Source organism: Cyrtonyx montezumae, unplaced genomic scaffold, assembly GCF_038088225.1.
Source record: "Cyrtonyx montezumae isolate F1298 unplaced genomic scaffold, pur_monq_1.0 scaffold_1, whole genome shotgun sequence".
Classification (NCBI taxonomy): domain Eukaryota; kingdom Metazoa; phylum Chordata; class Aves; order Galliformes; family Odontophoridae; genus Cyrtonyx; species Cyrtonyx montezumae.
This window is the reverse complement of record NW_027071825.1, coordinates 27712274-27734617: the sequence shown is the minus strand read 5'-3', so window position 1 is coordinate 27734617 and position 22344 is coordinate 27712274. Positions and strand designations below refer to the sequence as shown.

The 22344-nt window shown below is 37.4% G+C and overlaps 1 protein-coding gene across 3 annotated transcripts in view; it reads left to right on the top strand.

Moving 5' to 3' along the window:
- PLA2G4A (phospholipase A2 group IVA) overlaps positions 1-22063 on the top strand; it is a 59223-nt gene extending 37160 nt beyond the window's left edge. For all 3 annotated transcript variants that reach the window (XM_065745503.1, XM_065745492.1, XM_065745511.1), the window contains 10 exons: positions 1147-1369; positions 3226-3340; positions 6015-6152; positions 6479-6571; positions 7809-7880; positions 9989-10231; positions 15854-16038; positions 18397-18592; positions 18786-18943; positions 21083-22063. In XM_065745503.1, coding sequence (XP_065601575.1) covers positions 1147-1369; positions 3226-3340; positions 6015-6152; positions 6479-6571; positions 7809-7880; positions 9989-10231; positions 15854-16038; positions 18397-18592; positions 18786-18943; positions 21083-21214 — 1555 coding nt within the window. In that variant the 3' untranslated portion in view covers positions 21215-22063. The remainder of the gene's footprint in view (positions 1-1146; positions 1370-3225; positions 3341-6014; positions 6153-6478; positions 6572-7808; positions 7881-9988; positions 10232-15853; positions 16039-18396; positions 18593-18785; positions 18944-21082) is intronic.
- Positions 22064-22344: the final 281 nt, after the last annotated feature.

The following is a 22344-nucleotide window of genomic DNA, read 5'->3' as shown; positions in this document are numbered from 1 at the left end:
GTTGTATTTAAACAAACTTGCTTTTGCTGTATTTGTTGTGTTACCTATTCAGAATTTCCTTGCTAGATGAATTAATAAATTGACACTTTAACACTCTTCCTGTTCTTTTTTTCCTTGCATTCTAGTAGTTGGGAATAATGCTCTTTTCTTTCTATATTTTTTTGAAGGGTGGAATATCCCTTTCCTGGAGGGAGAGTCATGTTTTTGCTTGTTTACTCAAATGCGTGCTGAACTTGGAAGCAGTGCACTGTTTCATCTGTCTTCTTGCTTCAACCTTGTGCTGAATTCTTCATCCTGCGTTTTCCTTTCTCTGCTTGGATGGAAGCTTGCTGCTATATTTGTTCCACCCACGGGCTGACGTGTATGCTGAGCTTTAGAGTCTGCACAAGGGCTTAATGAATCAAGTTCTTACATCTTGCATGTGACGAAGTTCATCATGCCATCAACCAGATTGCAGAGTAGTGACCTCAGGGCCAAGATTACACAGTGTGTGTGGAACTGCTGTGCAGAATTATGCGTACAGATGGTATGTATGCCTGAGCATGCTAATTGAATAATAGTGAAAGGAGCCTCTAGCAGGTTAGGATGGCATATCTGGAGTCTTCAACCATAGTTTTACTTAAGCCAACCGAGTGAAAACTGGAGTTTCTACATGTGAATCTAAACTTTGTTTAGAGTAAACAAAACCTCAGTTTCCAGAATTACTCAATGACAGAATTACAGTTTGCCCCATAAGCCTTTACTAAATCCCAGTTAAACCCCCTCTCAGGTTGTAGTTATTATGCTTCGTCCTATTATGAAAACATCTACGTCCTGGAAACTATGCTAGTATATACTGGTATATTTTAGGACTTTTTGAATCTGTGTATGCTTATAGAATATCCAGTCCTTCTGTTTTTCAGCCTTCCACAGTTCTGTCCAGTATCTCTTAAGAAGGTAAATGATAGGCACATTGTGAATTTACATCGTAAATAGAAGGGAAGTGTTTGTTGAGTACTTGCTTGTATGTTTCCACTTGTAATGAAGTTTGTAGCTTTCTGTACTTTGAGAAAAGAAAAAAAAAAGAAATTACAAAGTACTGTAATTTACAGCAAGTAAAGTAATCAGCAAGTGAACAAGGCTTACAGAGCCTGTTTTCCATTGCAGGTACATGTCAACTTTATATTCACACCCGGATTTTCCAGAAAAAGGACCAAAGGAGATTAATCAGGAATTGATGAACTCTGTCAGTCACAACCCACTTCTGCTGCTCACTCCTCAGAAAGTCAAACGCTACATTGAGGCACTGTGGAATAAAAAAAGCTCAGGGCAGCCAGTCACCTTCACAGATATCTTTGGGATGCTAATAGGTGAAACACTTATTCATAATGTAAGTGCATTTTTTTAATGAATATTAAAACTGTACAACTGTTGTTAGTTACATCTCTTCCTGTTTTTTGTTTGTTTGTTTATTTAAATTATCTTGGTAACGTAGTGAAAGCATATGTAGCAATGGGAATATTTAAAGTGATATGTGAAGAGATACTGAGCAAGAAGCTTGCAAAATGTCTTCTGTGCTCTGCGGTGTGTTTTGGAATGGTTCTCACATTAAGAGGTAGGAAGGCATCCATTCATGTGCAACGAAAATGAACTCATCTGCTGGATAAGTGCAGCATGCTCTTAGTATTGTAGATCATCCATAGAAGTTGCTGCTCAAGCATTTTCAACAAACATTTATGCAATGTTGCAGCATCTTTACACATTTTCAGCTATGACAGAAGTAGCATTTACTTAACGAAATATTATTTTCAATATGGAAGACCAAATCTGAATCTCTAATACTAATTGCTTTTCTGAGAAATGAGACAATAGTGGTGTTTCATTCTGTCGTATTTTATTATTGACAAATACTATTTGACTGAATCAGGCACAGACTTCAAGTTGAAATGAGTCAAGTAAGCAGAATTTGAATTTGATCTTATCATAAGATTGAAATGTGTTAATAGATTCATAGACTTGTTTTAAGCACATGTTAGTTTCGTTAAGTATATGTGGTAGTTTTTAAACACTAAAATACCGAAAAAACAGGCAATGCAACAAAAGAATGTTGATCATCCTGTGAGGCTGGTTAGAAGTCCCTGCATATTAAGGAGTTAAACAAATGCACAGATGTTTAGCTGAAATCTGAACCTGACACTGTCAGTGAATAAAGAGTATAAAGCTCTTGGTTTTTTTTGCAGGTAACAAGTTTTAGTCCTATTTGTGCTACAACTGTTTTCATTCTTTCTTTGATTACTGTCTCCAGAATACTGTCTGGCAGAGATACATACCCTTAATTATCCTCTTACTAGTCCATTTGCTTTTCCTAGTGAATGTCTTTCCTGTATTTCTAGGAACAGCACAGGCTGAAAAACATTATATGATCATTAATGGCCGTAATGAATAAGATAAGGTTTTTCCTTTATCATTTTAAAGTAGCTGAGGGGAAGAACCTGCATTGACCAACACTACAGTTTCCTTTGTGGTCAGATTATCTTGGATTTTACATAGATTGCAGTGAAAGTAATACCTCCTGTTTAATTCCAGGGAATCTACAATAGATAGAAAGAGCAGAATACCATTGTTTGATAGAGCAAATTCTCAGCTACAATGCACCCTTTTTCAGTACGTCACCACCATTGTTTGTGCATTTTCACCAGTGGTGAAATGATGCCTGTGTGCTACAGTGGTAAAAATCTGCATGGCTGTCTGGAACATGACTTGTCTTTCTCATCTCTGTCACCTCCACTTCACTGTGCTCCCATCCACTGTTTGGTCTCCATAAATGTTCACAGGCATCAAGTGAATGTCAGTAGGTGAAATTTTTCTCTTCATGGAGGAATTCAATTCCGGTCCTTTGTTTGATACACATTTCCATGTCAGGCACCATTCTGTCAGACTGCCCCTCTGCTGCCATCCCAGTAACATCTGCCTCTGACATGGTGGGCCAACATCATAACATAGGAAGCATTGCTTTCAGAGCAGCCCTTATATAACTCATGCTTGTATCATCTTTCTATCAACTCTTCACTCCTTCCTTCCTTCTTGAGTTGTGCAGATAAAAGGCATTCAAGCAAATTGCTTCCTTTTACAAGTTCTTCTGTTCTATTGGAAGTAAATTTTGTCCATTTTTGAGAGAAACTTGTAGTCTCTGAAGTATCAGGAGGCTGTCACACAATCTCTTTGGCCTTAACCTTCTTTTCACAGAGAATGGACACCACTCTGAGTAACATGAAAGAGAAAGTCAATGAAGCGCAGTGTGCTCTTCCACTCTTCACATGTCTCCATGTCAAACCAGATGTCTCAGAGCTTATGTTTGCTGGTATGTTTTCAATCTCTCTGTGGAATTGTTTCTGAAAAAGAAAGAGAAGTGCATGTTTGATTATTTTTTAACTTCTGAGAATAATTGCATCATTGACTACCTTTTATTGACTACAGTTGCCTCAGTGACTTCATTTTATTTTTCTTGTGGCATGGACTAGGTAAGAACCTGACTTCTTAACATTCTTTTGAGTTTAACAAAATGTACAATGCTATGAACCAACTACAAGGTGTTTTCTTTTAAAACAAGAAAAAAAACCTATGGTAAAGAATGTACCAAAGCAAAGCATTATGAGCACAGTTCTGACTATTTTGAAAGATGATGAGGAAACAGGCATGTTTGTGCTCAGTGGCTTCTGGGAATCTGACAGTAGAATCTGCTAACAAGATCAGCAATCTCATCCTTAAGTGTGTGCTTGATTGGTTGGGGGAGTAGGTGGGCACAGTCAATCAATGATGCAGCTTTGGAGAAGGGATGTTGAATACTCGTATTTCCTTCTTTACTGTTTCTGAAAATAAAATGGTCTTTTATTAAGATCAGCCTTCTCAAAGCAAGTCCAGAAGCAGCTGAATGCTGGTTGATTTCTCCAGCCTTACTAATTGGATTAGAAAAAGTACTACCTCTGTCAGTGGATCTTTTTTTTTTTTCCTTTTTTGAGGCTATCATCCTTGTCATCATAGAGGATTGTCTTGATTATTGTTTCTATTCTAAGATTTCTTTCTCCTTTTAGAACTGAGCAGGCTTTGAACTAAAATATTTATGCTTTCCCATTTACTAGATTATAGATATAGGTGAGATCTTTCATGTTGTTTCAAAGTTGAAGTGCATTAATTACATCAGATAACATTCCTTTCAGGAGTGATGGTGCAAGGTTTCCTGCAGCTGCTAATTGCTCTCACACCCCAGGCTCTGCATGCTTTCCCAGTATTCCTGACCTTGGCAGTGCTGGCCATACCCAGAGCTGCAGTAATTAAATTACTTTTTATTACTATTTTTTCTGTTAAGATAGCTTCCTTAATGATAAAAGATACTGATATCCACTGTTAAAGAGGACTGGAGTGACTTCTGACATAAGTACGTTTAGGAATAAGCTGCAGATGAGGAACTAATCCTCTTGGCTGGGATGGAAACGCCTAGAAACAGTTAAGTGTTTCTCATGGTATAATGTTGCAGTCTCACTCTCTGTCAGTGTGAGGCTTGTCTCTTGGGACACTGATTTGAATGGCCACTGTCTCAAGGAGCTTCAGGAATGGCAGGAGTCCTTTATTTTAAGACAGATGCCTTGTTTCTGTGGGCAGGGTATGTTTTCAGAAGTCATCATCATTAGTGCAAATAGAAAACTGAAAGCAGACTACCACAGATTAAAGTTAATTCGAATTCTAAATTGTTTCACTATCTGGATGATTCTAAAATACGTATCTGCCAAAGCCCGTTGGTGACATTAAAGGCAAATTGCTTTGAGTTCCTGGACTGGATCTTTAAAGGAGTTTCCTTCTGTTCTAATAACTGTTAAAATTTATTTGTGGGTGGTTTATTTGTAAAGTAGGATGTTGCATTTGACTCACATAGTTAAGCATTGCCCCACAGAATGAATCTCACAGCAGTCATGATTAAATCCTTCCATTCTGGGACAAGTGGTTAGCTTTCCTCTTACTGTTTCAACAGAAACACTGAATACCTGGATGAGTGAATAGCATCCTGTGACCTGTGGGGATTTCTGAAAGCTCTTTCTTTTGACTTTCTGTTTCAGGGTTATTTCTAATCTGTAGTTAATAGAAGCAACCAAGTTGATCACTACTAAAAGTCTGGAAGATAAAATAGATGAGCAAAATAGTGAAAATGTATGTTATTTGTGTTCACTTTTGCTTGAAGATGAAGCCAATTCTGATAGAAGCAATTCCACTTGTACAAGAACAATAGTTCAAAACCAACTAAAATACATTTTCTAAAAAGACATACGCAGTAGAATGTAAATTACTTCTGAAAATTTCTTCTGAGATCGGAAAATACATTCGAATATTTCATGTTTGAATGAACTCTCTACTCACAAAGCTGGTGCATACGTTAAAAAATATATTAAGATAGTTTGGTACTAATAACCTTCTCGAGAGCCTCTCAGCTTTGACTTTTCTTGTTGCATTTAAATGGAAACCGTTTTTTGTGTAATCTTAATGCCTCTGCATTTTTGACAACCTTTTTGACAACCTTTCACAATATCAGTCCTTCTTGCAGTGCTGAATAATTCCTCCATTGCCTTTGTCACAATTTGGATAGCACATTTTGTATGATCACAGTGAACGAAAAGAAACCTGGAACTAAGACCCATATTGGCACTTTATGTAACGAGGAATCACGCCCATGGGATGAAAACCAGATGTTGTTTTGTTTCTCTTGTTTGTGATTGCTGTTTTATTACTTTTGATTTTCCAACCTTATATTTCTCCTCCAAATTTTGTTGTGATGAGAGGGAATGAAAGTGAGACTTCCTCCTTTGCTTGTGACACAAGGCTGTTCTTCATTTGCAAACAAAAATTTCAACTCTGCACAATGTAAATGTTTCAGAACCCATTTAATTCATATTTCTTTCCTTGTTTGGGAGCCTCAGCCACTTATGTGTGAACATGCTCTTTTTCTATTCAAAGTGCAATTACAGTGCAAATTTCTTATTTTGCAGACTGGGTGGAATTCAGTCCATATGAGATTGGTATGGCAAAGTATGGCACTTTTATGTCTCCTGATTTGTTTGGAAGCAAATTTTTTATGGGAACAGTGGTGAAGAAGTACAGTGAAAATCCTTTGCATTTCTTAATGGGTAAGTATGTGACAGAAGGAAACTTAAACCTAATGTTAATAGTTCATTAGCAGGTGCTTATAAAAGCAAGCACAAAACACAGGAAGTGGGAAGTACCATTTTAGTTGGTGAGAAAACACACATTTGGAATATTTCGCAGACATGGATTGTCATTTCCTAGCTTTGGGTTGCTGGTAAATCTGAGTATGACTTAAGGTAAGGTATGACATAATCAAAAGTCTTTTCAGAATGAAAGCAACTACTTAAGTATTGTAGTGTGTGGTTAGTTTTTGTTGTTCGTTTTTTCTTCTACGGATGTCCATACGTTTTCTGTTTTTACTTTGCAGGTGTCTGGGGCAGTGCGTTTTCTATATTATTTAACAGGGTGCTTGGCGTCTCTAGTTCTCAAAATAAAGGTCCCACCATGGAAGAAGAACTAGGTAATTTTAGAAAATAATCATGCTACTGAGCAGAACAATTCCTAACAAGGTTCAATGAACTTTCTGTTGCACTTCGTTGGCAGTTTGCAGTAAGAATGTGCAATGCAAGCAAGTTGAACTGATGACTTTGCTAGATCCTAGTGAGGTTAGAGAAGGATGACTAGAACTTTTCTTACTTTCACTTTCTTTTCTGATCAGTATCAGAGACACTGAACATTACATGCATATAACTACCTAATATTTTCATAGAGGTATAAGATTCTACCACCCTTTCTTATGCTAGTTTTTGCAGATTGAAAGATGACGAATGTGTTGTAATTACTTTTATAATTTCTTGACACAGTGCTGTATTATTCTATAATTTAGTCAAGTAAACATATTTTATAATTTCTAGATTGTTAGATTACTTATTCCTAATCACAATTCAGCTGCTGGTATCTGTTCCTTCACATAATAATTTGGTGATTTTTGTTCCCATTCCTAATATACAAATGGCAAAAAAAAAAAAAAGTAAAAAAAGTAAAAAGTATTTAAGAAAAAATCCATTATGACGAGAGCACTTTTGTTAGGTGTTTTCATATAGTTACAGGAGAGTGTAATCATCTTAAGAAAAAAAAGCAACAATGGTAGTCTTCTGTATTTGCCATTCTTTACAGAGATTAATAAAGCTGTATTTTTTTACAGTTGGCATTATGGTAAATCAGTCCATTCTGGCAAGTAGATTTTAATATTGAACAAAAATAACAGTGATATTACCATTGCATATGATGGAAATTATAACCTAAAAGATGAAAGTACCATCATAGGATATTATTACAGAATATTCCAATTTGGAAGGGGCCCCCAAGGATCTGTGATCTTGAGAGTCAAGAGTCCAACCCTTGGCTCCACACAGGACCACCCCAAATCCAAACCCTATGTCTGAGAGCAGTGTCCCAACATTCCCTGAGCTCAGGGCTGTGCCTGCTGCCCTGGGCTACCTGCTCTGTTCCATTTTATTTTATTTTTTTCAGAAGTCTCATGTCTTGAGAGTGTAATGTGTTACTTTTTTGGTATTCATTTTTAAGGCTGAAATAATTCCTCAAGATAATACTGAACAGTGATAGGTGACTTTTTGAGTTATTTTGGAAACAAAGTATTTAACCCCAATAAAATAAAATTTTTTGCCAGAGAAGTTAATTCATTTCTAACAATTAAGCTGTAATACTTCCAAGTAATTTTGTATTTCTTTCATCAGAAAATATTAGGCTGAAGCACCTTGTAAGTAATGACAGCTCAGACAGTGAAGATGAGTCACAGCATCCAAAAGGTAAGGAAATCAACACATTTATTTCACACTTTACTTTTCTAATCAGTTTTCTTGTAACATATTCAAATTTAGTGGATGTTGTCAAATCCCATTTTTCTTAGATTTACCAGTCCCTTGCAAATGGTAGCAGTGGTAAAACTTAACTACTTAGTACGACAGTTTTAAAGGAGCCAGTGGATCAGGAAAAACTAAATCTTGATGGAAAACCCATAGAAGGCCTTTGGCTTGACCTTGTGCCTCCTGCTCAAGTCAGTGAGTAAAATGACTCTCTTGCACACCATCCACCCAGCAGTGCTTTGCAGTGGTCTGTATTTTCACATACATCCAGAAATCAGACTTTCTGAGCCAGTGATCTCCTGATGTTCAGCAATCTGCTGAGCTCAGAGGCATGCTTGAATTGTTGTCAGCATAGCAAACAAGCACTACCCATTGTTATGAAGGGTTCCTTATCAAATGTTTACTTGAGAATGGTTTACTTTGTGTTTCCAGTATTCATAGATATCTTCCAGCACCTGTACAAACAATGTCTGGTACAGGAAATTCCTGGTGGTTGGCGTAGTGCTTTAAACAGTGCCCAAATCCACTTTCCCAGAACAGGCACTACCACATGTGGTAAGAGAAGATCCTACTGAAAAATTCAGGCACCTGAGGATATCTGAGATTTCAGTCAGGGTCTCAGTCTCATCCTAATAACATTTTTGTATGTGATTGTACTTCTATGGATAATAGTGACTTTCATCTGAAAAACTCAATTATTTTTTAACAACTTAAGCAAGAATGGGGATGCAGCTCTGTGTGCTCATTTGTAATTTTGAAGTCTATGGGAAGAAAAGAAAATCATGTGAAATGAGCCTGTGATTGGGTTATTAGCTGAGCTGAATGATTGATTCTTCATTTCCCCTTATGTGTGAAAAAACAGGGAGGTAGTGATACCACTTTTTATGCTGCAGATTTCCTGTTTAAGTACTAGACACTATGTTTAAGCCAGCAAGAAACACTAAATTTCCTTCATGGTTTGTGGAGGGCAACCTACAGCTCTGTTCTGTATGCACTTGGTTATCTTCTATAGGATATTTCTCTATAGATGTTGGACCTCAGAACTCCATGGTGTCTGATGTTTGTTTTCTCTACTTGTGTAAAGAGCTTGGGCCTGAGTTATCTGCATATATAAAACAATCGAAAAGTCGAGTTATGATAGGTTTATAAATATCAAGTCACACCAGTCCAAGTTTTTTTAGTGTTTATAACATCTAGTTGTAGAGATCTAAGTTTGGACATTTTATTTTACTACTTAATTGAAACTGAATACTGATTTTTGTCTCTAGTTTAGTGTAGTTATATTTTAGGATATGTGTGATAGCATTCTCATTTATTCAGATATCACAGAATTTACATTTAATATCTACAACTGTATTATACTCCTGAATCCACTGTGGCTGTGAAGAATACACCTAAGTCTGTGATTGTCTGCAGTAAAGTAAAATATAAATGTCCTCTTCTTGAGCAGAAGCTACCCAAAGCTAGCATAAATACTCTATCTCCACCTGAGTGGTATTTTCCAAGGACGTTGTAAAGGGATATGCTAAGGAGAACCATAAAAAGATTTTATGAAGATTCAGAGCTAGCTCTGGCTCCTTAAGGAAAGCTGGATTTCTAGCAATCACCAAAGGGTGTAAGAGGCTTTGAGTATACATCCAGATGAATTTGAGTAGACAGTATACAGATACTGGTGACTCATGTTTATCACCTGAGACCAGGACAGGTGAAGTTGTATTTTCATTACCCTTGCCATCCAGATTAGCTAAAATACAGCTCAGGTCATCTAACATAGTCCCAGCATATTTTCCTGTTGAACGTATCCACACTGCTGTTGTGCATATGAGAACATTTGCTTGCTTGTGAAGGTAAGAGGGTGATTTCTATCCCTTATCACCAAAAAATTGTTGCAGCAGAGCTCCTTCATTCAATCCATCCATCTCTGAAAGAAGGCATAGGCCTAGTTCTGCTTATTTTAATTAATGTTTTATTTCAAAACTCCCATAAATGTTGTTTTAATACTTCACAACGTTAATTATCTCACCACTGATTTTTTTCGTTGTCCTCTACAGGTACTGAAAATTCAGAGGCAAATGAAGAGTATCAGAACAGCAGCCAAGAAAGCTGGGTGCAGCGAATGCTTATGGCTTTGGTGGGTGATAGTGCCCTTTTCAATACCAGGGAAGGGCGTGCTGGGAAAGTGCACAACTTCATGCTGGGATTGAACCTCAACAGCTGTTACCCACTGTCTCCTCTGGCAGACCTCCTGACTCAGGAATCTGTGGAAGAAGATGAACTAGACGCAGCCGTTGCAGGTTAGTTTACAGAGAAGCTGTGTTGCTGCATGTTCATTGGTTAAACTGCAAGTTCCTCAGTGTGGTAACATTTACTTGAACTACAAGGCTTACAGCTGCAGTTGAACTAAGGTGGGACAACATTTCACCGGAGGCAGTCGTAAGCACTGGCTGATGCTGAGGTCTTCCTCTGAAAATCCTGTGGAAGCAATGTTAGCTGTGCATCTTTACTTTCCTGGCTCCATGTTCCTCCCAGTGTGACTGATGTGTCAGACACATCTGCATTTCACAGAATTGCAGAGGTTGGAAGGGACCTCCTTAGCCCAAGCCCCCTGATAAATCACACACCCTACAATGGGTGGCACAGGTCAGCATCCAGATGAATATCTTCTAAAAAGGAGACTCCATCACCTCTCTGGGCAGCCTGTTCCACTGCTCCATCACCCTTAACTGTAAAGAAGTTCTAATGTGAGTTAGTATGGAACTTCCTGTTTTCAAGTTTTACTCCTTGTCCTGTCGCTATACACCGCTGAGAAGAGCCTGACCTCATCCATTTGCCTCCCACCTCCCTTTAGATATTTATCAACATTTACCTGATCCCCTCTGAGTCTTTTCTCAAGGCTGAACAGACCCAGGTCTCTCATAAGAGATGTGCTCCAGGCCCTTCATCATTTTTGTGGCCCTCCGCTGGATTCCTAGTAGATCCCTGTCTTTTTTGAACAGAAAAGCCCAGAACTGGACACCGTATTCTAAATGCAACTTCACCAGAACAGAGTAGAAATGGAGGATCACTTCCCTCAACCTGCTGGCCACACTCTTTTTAATGCATTGCAGTATAGCATTGGCCTTTTTGCCCACTAGGGCACACACCTGTGCATGGCCGACCTGTCATCCACCAGGACACCCAGATCCCTCTCCTCAGAGCTCCTCTGCAGTAGGTCATCTCCCAGCCTTTACCAGTGCATGCAGTTATTACTCCCCAGGTACAAGACTCAACACTTGTTCTTGTTAAACCTCATCAGGGTCCTCCCTAGCCAATTTTGTCTTGTCATAAGGAAGGAAGCAAGGATGCTGGTGGCAAACATGAATTTCAAAAAAAAAATAATTTACAGAAGTTATTTAATATCTTTCCCCATTCTCCTGCATGAACTATATGGTGGGTAGGACACTAGGTGCAGAGAATTAGGTACTCCGTGTTATTAGCATTTTGTAGATTTCCTCCAGGCAGTGTTAATTACACTCTGCTCAGTGAAAGCCTCTGAATTGATGACTTCTTTTTGTCTCTGGTGCACTTTTTTCTTCTTAGTAGACAACAGCACTGTGATGTGAACGTGGTTTTCCCTATAGAAGGGTTAAGTCATAGTCAAGGTACTGTGTAGAGTTTCTGTGGTACAGACTGCAGTGCTTGTGGATTTTCTTGACGTCTTTCAAGTCAAGGAGCTGCCATTCACTGTTCCTTCCATGTTCTTGTGTGGCAGCACAGCACTGTCAACCATCCAGTGTTTTAATAGTCACTTCAGCCCCTATTTTCTATCCAGAGGAAATAGATTGTTCCAGTCAGTCATTAAGCAATAGTAAATACCAGATGTCGTTTAAAAGCTTAAGGAGCAGGCGCTGTCTAATGTGTATTTGTTAATGTAACAAATCCCTTTGAGTGGTTGTATGGTAATTTCCATCTGGGCTCCACTTTCTAAATATTTTTACTATCTCAGAAGTGTTTACAACTGGGTAATCTTAATATTTATAGTAGTTGTAAAAGAGGCAGGAAAGCGGGTAGAAGAATATGGCTGGAAAAAGTGACAGTTGATGTGAATTTTGCATAATTAAGACACGTGGATAATCTTCAATATCAAGTATCAGTTTCCTGGATTTTAATTTCAGTTGAAGTAGCAGGTTTGACAGAATGAGCCTGTTCCTCTGAGACAATTACTTGACCGTCTGTCACCTGAGAATTCTTGGGCTAAAACGTCTGGCAGAAGTTTGCTATTACTGCAAATTTGTAGTGTTTTTGGGAGCCTGCACTCATAAACCTGAATTAACAACTCAAATCTGTCAGCTGTGTAGTCCCAGTGTAGTCAGGAGCTGAAAAAGCCGAAACAAAACACAAAATGTCAGTAGTTAATATAAAAAGTAATCATTCAGTAGTGCAAAGCGTATCCACGTTTTAATGCTGTTGGTGAATTTTGCTAATAGATGTTAGAACGTGGTATCTGGAGGAATAGATAGAAAGGAAACTTAAGAGTAAATCTGAAATATCGTGTATTACTGTGGCACTGGATGCATTTAAGCACTGCATATTTATTCCTGTCAGTAAGAATTTTCCTAGCAGCTTGAGTACAGAGAAGTCTGGATTGCTTAGATTTCACTTTCATTAACGGACCACAGAAGGAGAAGTAAATGAGTCAAACTGCATATAGGTAATGTTTTACATCTCCAGTAGCCTCAAACCTTTCACAGACAGAAATCATGCTCTAGGAGTTCAGCATGGGTGTGCTGTCTGCTCAGAAAGAAACACTCCTACAGGCCAGATTCTTTTCTTCTGACAGTCCATGGGATTATTACTGCCTAAGTCAGTGGACCAGCATTAAACTCTTTACAGTGCTGGAGCCAAGAGTGTACATAAGAAAGCTGTTTTTACAGTGGGCTCGTTAAGAGTTTTTACTTCAAAAATGCCAGTTGAGCACCTGTATTTGAAACTGTATTGTGATTTTGTTGTCTTTTTCATGTGCGAGCTGTAGTTTTGGAATACTGTCTGATGCTTACATTCCCTTATATAATGGAAATACTTGGCATCATTTTGCTGTAGATTCCATTTGTGCTGAGAGTTTTCTTAACTGATTTCAAATATCCTTTAAAAGTTTACACCTCTTGAATAGTTTCATTGTGAGCTCATAGTTGTTTTATTTCTGTGCCTTAATATTACAACACACCAAAATTCCTTGAGAAAATGCCATATGAATAACAGTAGGGAAGAAAACAATTCATAATCTCCACTTCCTTCCCTTATTATTAATGGAAACTCTGCTATAGTAGATGCATGTCAATAACAAATGCCCTTTTCATCCCCCTTACTTTCATTGAAGCTGCCATCTGTGACAAAATTTGGTCTCTTGAGCACAATCTTTTTTATTTCCAAGCATTTCTTATTTATTTCCAGGCTGGTTGTGTATCCACTTGCCACAGACCAGGCAATCATCTCGTGCTTCTCTCTGTTGGTTGTTGTGTGGACTAAAAGCTTCTCTTCATACAGATACGTCTTTTCAGTAAAGCAGTCTTCCTGATCTGAAGTTTATGTCCCAGGGTCTCAAAGCATAAATACTCCTTTCAGCCTTCACTCTGGTGCATAATGGTGGGCTGACACAGCAGGGCGACTGGAGTATGCAGTGTGATTGTCCTGGGAGCATGTATTGTAAAATATAAAAAGAACAAAGGTTTCTTACCCAGCCTTTTAAAATAACTGCAGCACAGGACATAAAGTAGGCAGTGATTCTTTCAGCATGGTTCAGTCTGGCTGTTCATCTCATCTCACTGGCCTCTGTCTCCAGACCTTGTGTAAATCCAACCAAACTATATACCGAGTCTGCCTTTAAATCCAGGATGTTAAAATAACTAAAAACTGGATAATCTTCATTGCTTTTTTTAGATGACCACACAATATGGATGTTTGGAACTTGTCTTCTCAGTTCAAAAACTAAAAATGTACCTCTAAAAGATATTGTGATATAAAGAAAAAACTCTAAAATGGAATTTCTCCTGTTATTACCAAGGTCCATGAATAATAAAAATAATCCATGTGGTCGTCATGAATTCAGTGATGATATTAAAATGCTTTATACTATAAAATATCTTAACAATAATGTTATGATAAATTGGAAGATAGAATCATGACCACTGTCACTGTAGAGCTGTCTTATTTTTGGGAGCAGATTTATATATGCAGTAGCATAAAAAATACAGAAGGCCATACAAGTTTTATTTAAAAGATTGCTGTTGACTTGATTTTGGCTTCAAATTCAAATTTTATGAAGTAAACTAATAAAATATTTGACCAAAAATTTTTCTGCAGTTTTTGGGAATTCTGTCAAGAATAAACTTTTAAAATAAATAATAAATTGTTTGAAATACAGTCTTCAAGAAAGGAGGGGGAGATCAGAACTATTTTAATTGTGCTAAAAGTATATGTAGTAGGTGTATCTTTTTAATGGCAGATTCTGAATTGTAAGGAAATTGATAAATGCTAGCTTGTTTTCATTGATTTTTCTACTAATTAACAGGCATGAGATATACCTATTTTTAAAATAAATATCTTATTAGCTCTTTAGTACCAAGCAGTCATCAGGGCAAATATTAGGAAACCAGTGGATCATTTTTATCAGGGTGTTCATTAGTGAATAATAATAACAGAAATAAAAAGTCAAAATATATATTCTGTGATGTTTTGCTGCGCATAACAATACGTTTTTCTCATGGATCCTGAAATGAAAAAAGAAATCTGTTGTTTCAAACTAGAATTTGATTCAGTTTTGATGGTCTTTTTTCACATTAAGGCATCTTTCTTTCAGATAATTTCTACCACTAATAGGAAGATGTTAGTGAATTCAATTATAGAAGAAGCAGTGTTCTATTCAGCATTGCTTAGATTACACTGCCCTCTATAGATGTTGTCATCATTTTTTATTCAGAAGGCTAAAAGAAGCATCAGAAATATTTTTAAATTCTAGAGCAAGAAATGATTGTCAGGAGAGAATTTTTAACTACTTAGAGGGGTAGTTTAACAGTATCCAGATAATTGGATAAGCACAAAAATATCCTCCAAAACTCATTTTTCCTGAGTTGCACCCAGGAAATATTGGGATTGAAGGGAAAATGTCATCTTCCTCAGCCCTCAGTTTGGACTTGACTTTGACTTGACTTGGAAGGAATCTTAAATTAGATGTAGTTTGAAAACATTAGGCACAGAAACTGTTTTATAATGACAGTAAGTAGATAATTCTGTCCACTGCTTAAATTTCAGATATGAGTTATAGTAACGAGGTCATGAGGTTTAGAGTGGGTTGAAAAACAAGTTGTTTGACTTGTTAGCACTGATATTAATAGTCAGAAACAGACATAGACAAGCAGTGCCCTGGAGCAGATCCACTTCAAGCTCTGGGTGAATTCCTGTTATTTGGGTGAAGAGGAGCTGGGAAGAACAGAGGGTTTAGGTGAGAAACTGGGGGAGAAAGTTAGGCAGGGATCATAGGGTATGGGATGTGTGTTAGGAATCTGCATTCCATAACACTTTCCTTTGTCTCTCGTGTTGTCAGCTGACGAGATAAAGCTGGGAAGGTCAGGTTTAAAGCTGGGCTTCTGTCCTCCTTAGTTATACCTTGAGCCACCTCTGCCTCTGCTTCTGCCTCGAGAGGCAGTGTTTCTGTACATGACTTGCTGAGCCCCTCTCCAGTTGTTTCTTTTTCTCCTTCTCTAGTTGTTAAGATGAGAATTAAGGTTATATATGTATTCATTTAATGATTAACTGGAGTACTGAGCATTTTAAAGTCTATGGGTTCTTCACTACCTGGGGAAACATAATGAAAACTCCATAAAAATTAGTTTTCAATTGGTGTATTCCTATTTTGTTTTGTTTTCATTTGTTCTGCATAGATCCTGATGAGTTTGAGAGGATATATGAGCCACTAGATGTGAAGAGCAAAAAGATTCACATTGTGGACAGCGGTCTTACATTTAACCTTCCATATCCACTTATCTTAAGACCTCAAAGAGGAGTTGATCTCATCATCTCTTTTGACTTTTCAGCAAGGCCTAGTGATTCCAGTCCTCCTTTCAAAGTAAGTAAAATAGGCCATTCTTTTCTTTGCATTAATAAATTTAAATTAAATGTTAATTTTCCAGTTGGACTGGTTGTACACTTAATGATTCCAGCTGGCCATTCAGCCTGTCAACAGCGTTGGAGCAATTTGTTTCCACGTCAAGGCAGAATATTCCACTCTGCTTCAGTTCCTGTTTACATGACTCACACAAGACAAGTGACACAAAGTAGAAAACATAATTTGCATCTCTGTAAACCACTATTTGGAGTCATGGCTATGTTGCTTTTTATGGCAGCCTTGCCTTCACGCTGAATTGCAGATTTTATATCAATAGTTAAAAGTTTACTGTTGTGCTAACTCTAGCTCTGAACAGCTGTTCTCCATGATGCAAACTACTGCTTTTCTGTCACTGCCTTGTAGAAACGTGTTTTCACTCAGCTACTCTGGTATTGCAAATATATAACATTTTGAAACTGAAACTATCCAATCATTTTCATCTCTGTAGGATAATCCCCATGCTGTTTTAAGTAGTATTCCTAGAGGTGTCCATGCCAGAGGAAAATTATGGAAAAATACAGATTAAATAACCTAACTTTATGCTAACTTTCTGTAGCAGGTGTAGAAAGCACAGCTGTCAAACTGTGCAGTCTATACAAGTTCTGCAACCAGATGGCTCCAGCTGACCAAAAAAGGTTGATACTGAATGATTTGGTAGCTGATCGAGAAACAATAGCACTTAAGATGAGGGTTTTAAAGAAATGACAACATTTATTTGAAACCCAAGTGAGTTTTAATAAATAATTTTTAAGGAAACTGAGAAAGCATGCCTATTTGAGAAACACCTGCTGTTCTTTGTTGGTTTACAGTTGGAACAAAGAAAAGCTTTTTTTTTTCTTCTTCTTACTGTCAAAGAACAAAACCTCAAAACAACATTAAAATATAACAGCTGTAGCAAAATGAAATCCAGATCGCTGTTTTCAAATGCAAAAAAAAAAAAAACAAAACCAAGAGGACTAGAAAAGAGTAACTTCCATAATCTCCAGGTCTGTTGGGGGCTGCTGGGAAGAGTAGAACTCTGAGAGGAATTGGGGTGGTGACAGGCCCTTACATCTTTCCTTGATTCAATCCCAGAATCTTCTTTCTTCCTCTAAGTTTTTATTCATTTAAGATTTTCTTTCCTTACTTGCCATGACTGCCTTCCACATCAGCTGGATTTTGTGATGCAGTTCTGTCTGAAATACTTATTACACACTTTTTTATGTTCTGCACATAGAAGGTTATGTGTAATTGTTTCTAATACTCTTCCTATTCATCAGGCTTTCTGACTCAATGTGCTGCAAGTTTCTATGCCATTTTGGTGAACATATCATAAGTTTTGAAAGGCAAACTCATTTTACACAAGAAAAGATGGTAAAACTGAAGATGGAAAATTAAATACCTTGGATTTTTTAAAGCCACCATTGAAGGGAATGGTTAATTTGTTCCTGTAACACAAATATGTGTATAATAAAAATAGTGATGTACCTTCAACTAATGCATGTATAGCCAAAGGTTGTATGATAATGGCCTAAAAGACAGAAAACAGTTTACTGCAATCCTCTTGGCTCTGCTTGCATTACAAAGAGTAGATGTCAGTTCAAGAGTTGGACTCGTAGTATCTACAGTAGCACTCTAATACACTTTTAGTATTCCATCATGCAGAAAAAGCAGCCAGCTGAAGTCAGTGGCTCCACTCTTGTTGTATCATTTGTTACCCACTATCTCTTAATCTCTTGTGTATCCAAAACATTCTCCCCAAGAAATGCCCCGTTTCATTCAAAACCAAGACGGAGTATGTTGACCTTCCTTCCCCTCCCTTTCACACACCCTCATTAAATACTTTTGAGTCATTATTTACAAATTATTTTGTTTACTGACTTGTCATGAGGTAAGAAAGACTGTTTTCTAGACTGTTTTGCTTAGCATGCTTTCAAATACTCCCCTGTGTTGTGGTGTGACTGGGAACATAACAGTGTGTGGACTGGTGTTTATTAACTCTCATTGGTTTCCATAGTGCTGACACTCAGTTTTCAAGTAAAATTACAAATGTTTTTTTTCTACCTGTCAACTCCATAAATTCACCCAAAGATTTATTTGACAGAACAATTCTTTCCTTCCTGTGAATCATCCCATGTGATGAAGATTGGGTAGGCTGAATTAGTTGCTCAGTTTGCTGTACTGTGTCTTCTGTGCAAAGATCAACTTGATCAGTCCTTCTGCAGTAAAGAAGCATATTTTAATCAAATTGTTTTTGGTACTGAGATCTGTTTGAACTGTATCCTTCTAAAAAAGTCCCACTTTTCAGTGAGTGCTTGCATGCATCTTGTTTCTTTTCAGGAAATTTTACTTGCTGAAAAATGGGCCAGAATGAACAAACTTCCTTTCCCAAAAATAGATCCAAATGTATTTGACCGAGAGGGTTTGAAGGAGTGCTATGTTTTTAAACCAAAGGATACCTCTTCAGAGAAGGATTGCCCAACCATAATCCATTTTGTTCTGGCAAACATCAACTTCCGGAAGTACAAAGCTCCAGGTGAGCAAGCAGTTTTGTGATGCTGTATCTAGCTGTTCCTTTAAAAATGTTTAATAACAAAGTGATTATAGACTAGACTTTTTTTGTCCTCAGACTGTCTCTTAAGTCTGTTATGGTTATGACTTTCAAAAGAACCATTAAAAATTAAGATGCTGAGTCTTAGATTGCGTTTTTGTTTTGCTTTTTTATGCAGGTATTCCAAGAGAGACAAAGGAAGAGAAAGATTTTGCAGATTTTGATATTTTTGATGATCCAAATACACCATTCTCTACCTTCAACTTCCAGTATCCCAATGAGGCTTTCAAGAGGCTTCACGATTTAATGGAGTTCAATACCCTCAATAACATAGATGTATGTATGTCAGAGTTGAAGGGTCTTAAAGATTCTAGATTGTTAAAAGGGAGGAATAGATTGTCTGAGTAAAGCCCTATATCTGCCATAATGAAGGTACAGAGGTTTTAACACAGAATCATAGAATCACAAGTTTGGAAAGGACCTACAATATCATCTTGTTCAACCGTCCACCCATTACCATTGCTACCACAAGCTACAAAACCATATCTCATAGTTCCTCATCCAGACACCTCTTGAACACTGCCTGGGACGGCGACTCCAGCACCTCCCTGGGCAGGCCATTCCAGTGCCTGACCTCTCTCTGAGAGGAAAAGTTTTTCCTTATTTCCAATCTAAACCTCCTCTGGTACAACTTGTGGCCATTTCCTTGGGTCATGTTTGTTGCCTGGGAGAAGAGGCTGAACCCCTCCTCATCACAACCTCCCTTAAGGAAGTTGTAGAGTGTAATGAGGTCTCTCCTGAGCCTCCTCTTCTCCACACTGAACAATCCCAGCTCCCTCAGCCACTCCTCATAGGACTTGTGCTCCAGACCCCTCACCAGTGTCATTGCCCTTTTCTGGACACGTTCCAGGGCCTCAATGTCTTTCTTGTAGTGAGGGGCCCAAAACTGAACACAATACTTGCTCTGAGTACACTGCTGAGTACAGGGGGATGATTCCCTCCCTGCTTCTGCTGACCACACTATTTCTGATGCAGTCCAGGATGCTGTTGGCCCTTTTATTTCAGTATTTACCTGATCATTTTGATGTACAGAGTGCTCACTCTACTTAGTTGTTTCCCTTGTTATTCTAAAAACTGAGGCTGGATCAAAGCCTGTTATAGTCAGTGGAAAAAATTACCTGATGATAATGGGAACTAGAGTAAACTTACCATAGAGTCTGTATGAGCTTGTGTAGAAGTCTGCTGATTATATGTACACACACAACGAAGTGTGGTATGGCTGACTTGTGTCCTTCCAGCATGGGAAGGAAAGTGGAGAATCCAGTCACTGTAGGTAACCCAGTGATTGAAGTTACATGAAGAAAGTTGGATGGGATGCACAGTGAGAACTGAATGCATAGAATTTGATCTTTTTACCTGACCTCTATTTCTGAAGTACCGTAATATCCGTTTTATAGGAAGCATTACCATATATGATCCTCTGTCAATAAAGTGCGAGGCAAATATGCAGCTGAAAAGGTCAGAGGGTGCTTCCAAGCTGATAAAACGGTCTAAATATTTCCAGGGCTAGGGAGATTGGCTTAATATTGTGGCTGTCTTCCAAGTAGAACTACTGAAGTGTAGTCTGTGCGTTTCCCGTAGTGCTTGACCCTATGCTTGTCAGGACCCTATGCTTGTCAGGACCCTTTCGTATTCTGTTCTACTTAGGTTTCTGTGATGTCTTTGTCATTTGAAGATCAAAAGCCCTGCAGGTTAACTGAGCAAAGGTGATTGTGTAGGATGTGGAATATTACATCCAGGGATTTTTACTCAGGCCTTTATGTATGGTGATTTTCTACGTGAAAAAAAAGGGGACATGAAACTTCTTTTGTAAAGAACTTTGGAAATTTCTTTCCCTGTTAACTCCACAGCAATTAATTATACTTTCTAATTGATAGTAGCTGTAACACAGGACCGTGACTGGTAACCTAGTTCCCGCGTTATCTGTAGGGTGGCTTTCCATGCTCACAGGTTTAAATTGTCATCTGTGATAAAGAAAGGATTATTTTTTTTAGTGTAATGAGCAAAACTTGCTACTTTGGGACCAAGAAAGCAAAAGTGAGGATACAATCTTTCAGGATAATCTTGATCTTGTACATTATTTAACTATGATTTTTTGCACTGTTTTGATTTACTGTTTTGATTTTGTTGTTTTGGCATTCTGCTCAGATGATTTATGGTCCTAAGTGACTTCTTTGGCATTGGTGGTATCCTGTTACGCCTTTATCTATTAGTTACATTTCAATCAGTGTATTATACGATAAAGAAAGTGAATTCATAATGATACAAAGCAATTACTTTCTTCAATTTTGGAGCAGAGATGAAATTAGAAGGACCAGGTATTAAGATCTGAAGGGGTCTTTTCTATCAATTTTATCAATTAATAAATCATGAAAACTTATTTCCCTGAATGACATGTTGTTAAATATTTTCCAGGTGATCAAGCAGGCAATGATGGAAAGCATTGAATACAGAAAGGAAAATCCATCTCGCTGCTCTGTGTCACTTAGCAGTGTTGAAGCAAGGAGATTCTTTAATAAGAACAATCTTAACAACAACCATACGTAGAGAACATGTCATAGGTACACTGCTTCAAGAAACTGATTCTATATAACTGGATTCACAAAGACATTATGAGAGCAATGCTGCTCTTGAAAAAAAGGGTTGTGCAAAACTCCTGAAAACATTTTCTTGTGAATTTTCAATGTTATTTTATATTTTCCTTTTTTTTAACATTGAAAGCATTTCAGTATATTGATATCCTTATTTTAAAAACTCTGTCCTTAAGTTGCTATGACTACAAGGTCACTGAGTTCATTGTCTTTTTTTTTTTTTTTATCTTAGGAAAGTGTAAACATTGGCCTCTCCTAGTAGGACAATTGTCTTATTTTTAATCGATATAAACTGGCATATCCTGAAATGTAAGATGGAATTAGAAACTAAATAGAATAAAAGTTAATAGCAGAGATAAAACAGGTGCATGCCTTACCATAGGTCCTGATTCCATTCAGATTGCATTAGTGAGATTTTCTTCAACTTTACTTTGAAAAGTCAATAATTGCTACTACTATTCAGTAGCTCCTCTCTTGAATATTGTCACTTAGCTACTTGTTATTGCTGTTAGGATTGATTTCTTATACTGATTTCTTACCTATAACCGTTGGGTATATTGGCCTAGTAAAAATTGTCATCAAGGTATGTTTCACATGTTGCTTTTCTTGACTGAGTGATAAACAACAAACAAAAATTTGATAACAAATGCCTACAAAAAAAATAAGATCTATACAACTTTGAGATTGTAAGTAGGGTCTTCAGCTGGTTGTCAATGTTCGTAGAGCTTGTGTAACAGTTATTAAAATGGATCTGCTCTTGAATCTGTGAGTCAGAAATGTGATCACAAAAATCAGTCTGCTTAAAGTGATATTTAAGAATATATACATCCATCTAGCATAAATAAATAAATAAAAAAGCCAGCTTTTTACTTTTACTTTTTCTCTTTTATTCCACGAAGTTACATTGCCTGAGTTTTTTTGGCTGGTAGCACCCATGTGTTAAATAGTTTTTAGTTCACATATTTCTACACAAAATGCTTCCTGATAAATTAGAAATGATTTTGCATTTGGTCATGATCAAAAGCATTAACATTTCTGCAAGGGAACAGTGGCAATGTTTACTAGAGATAAATAAGATGTTCCTAG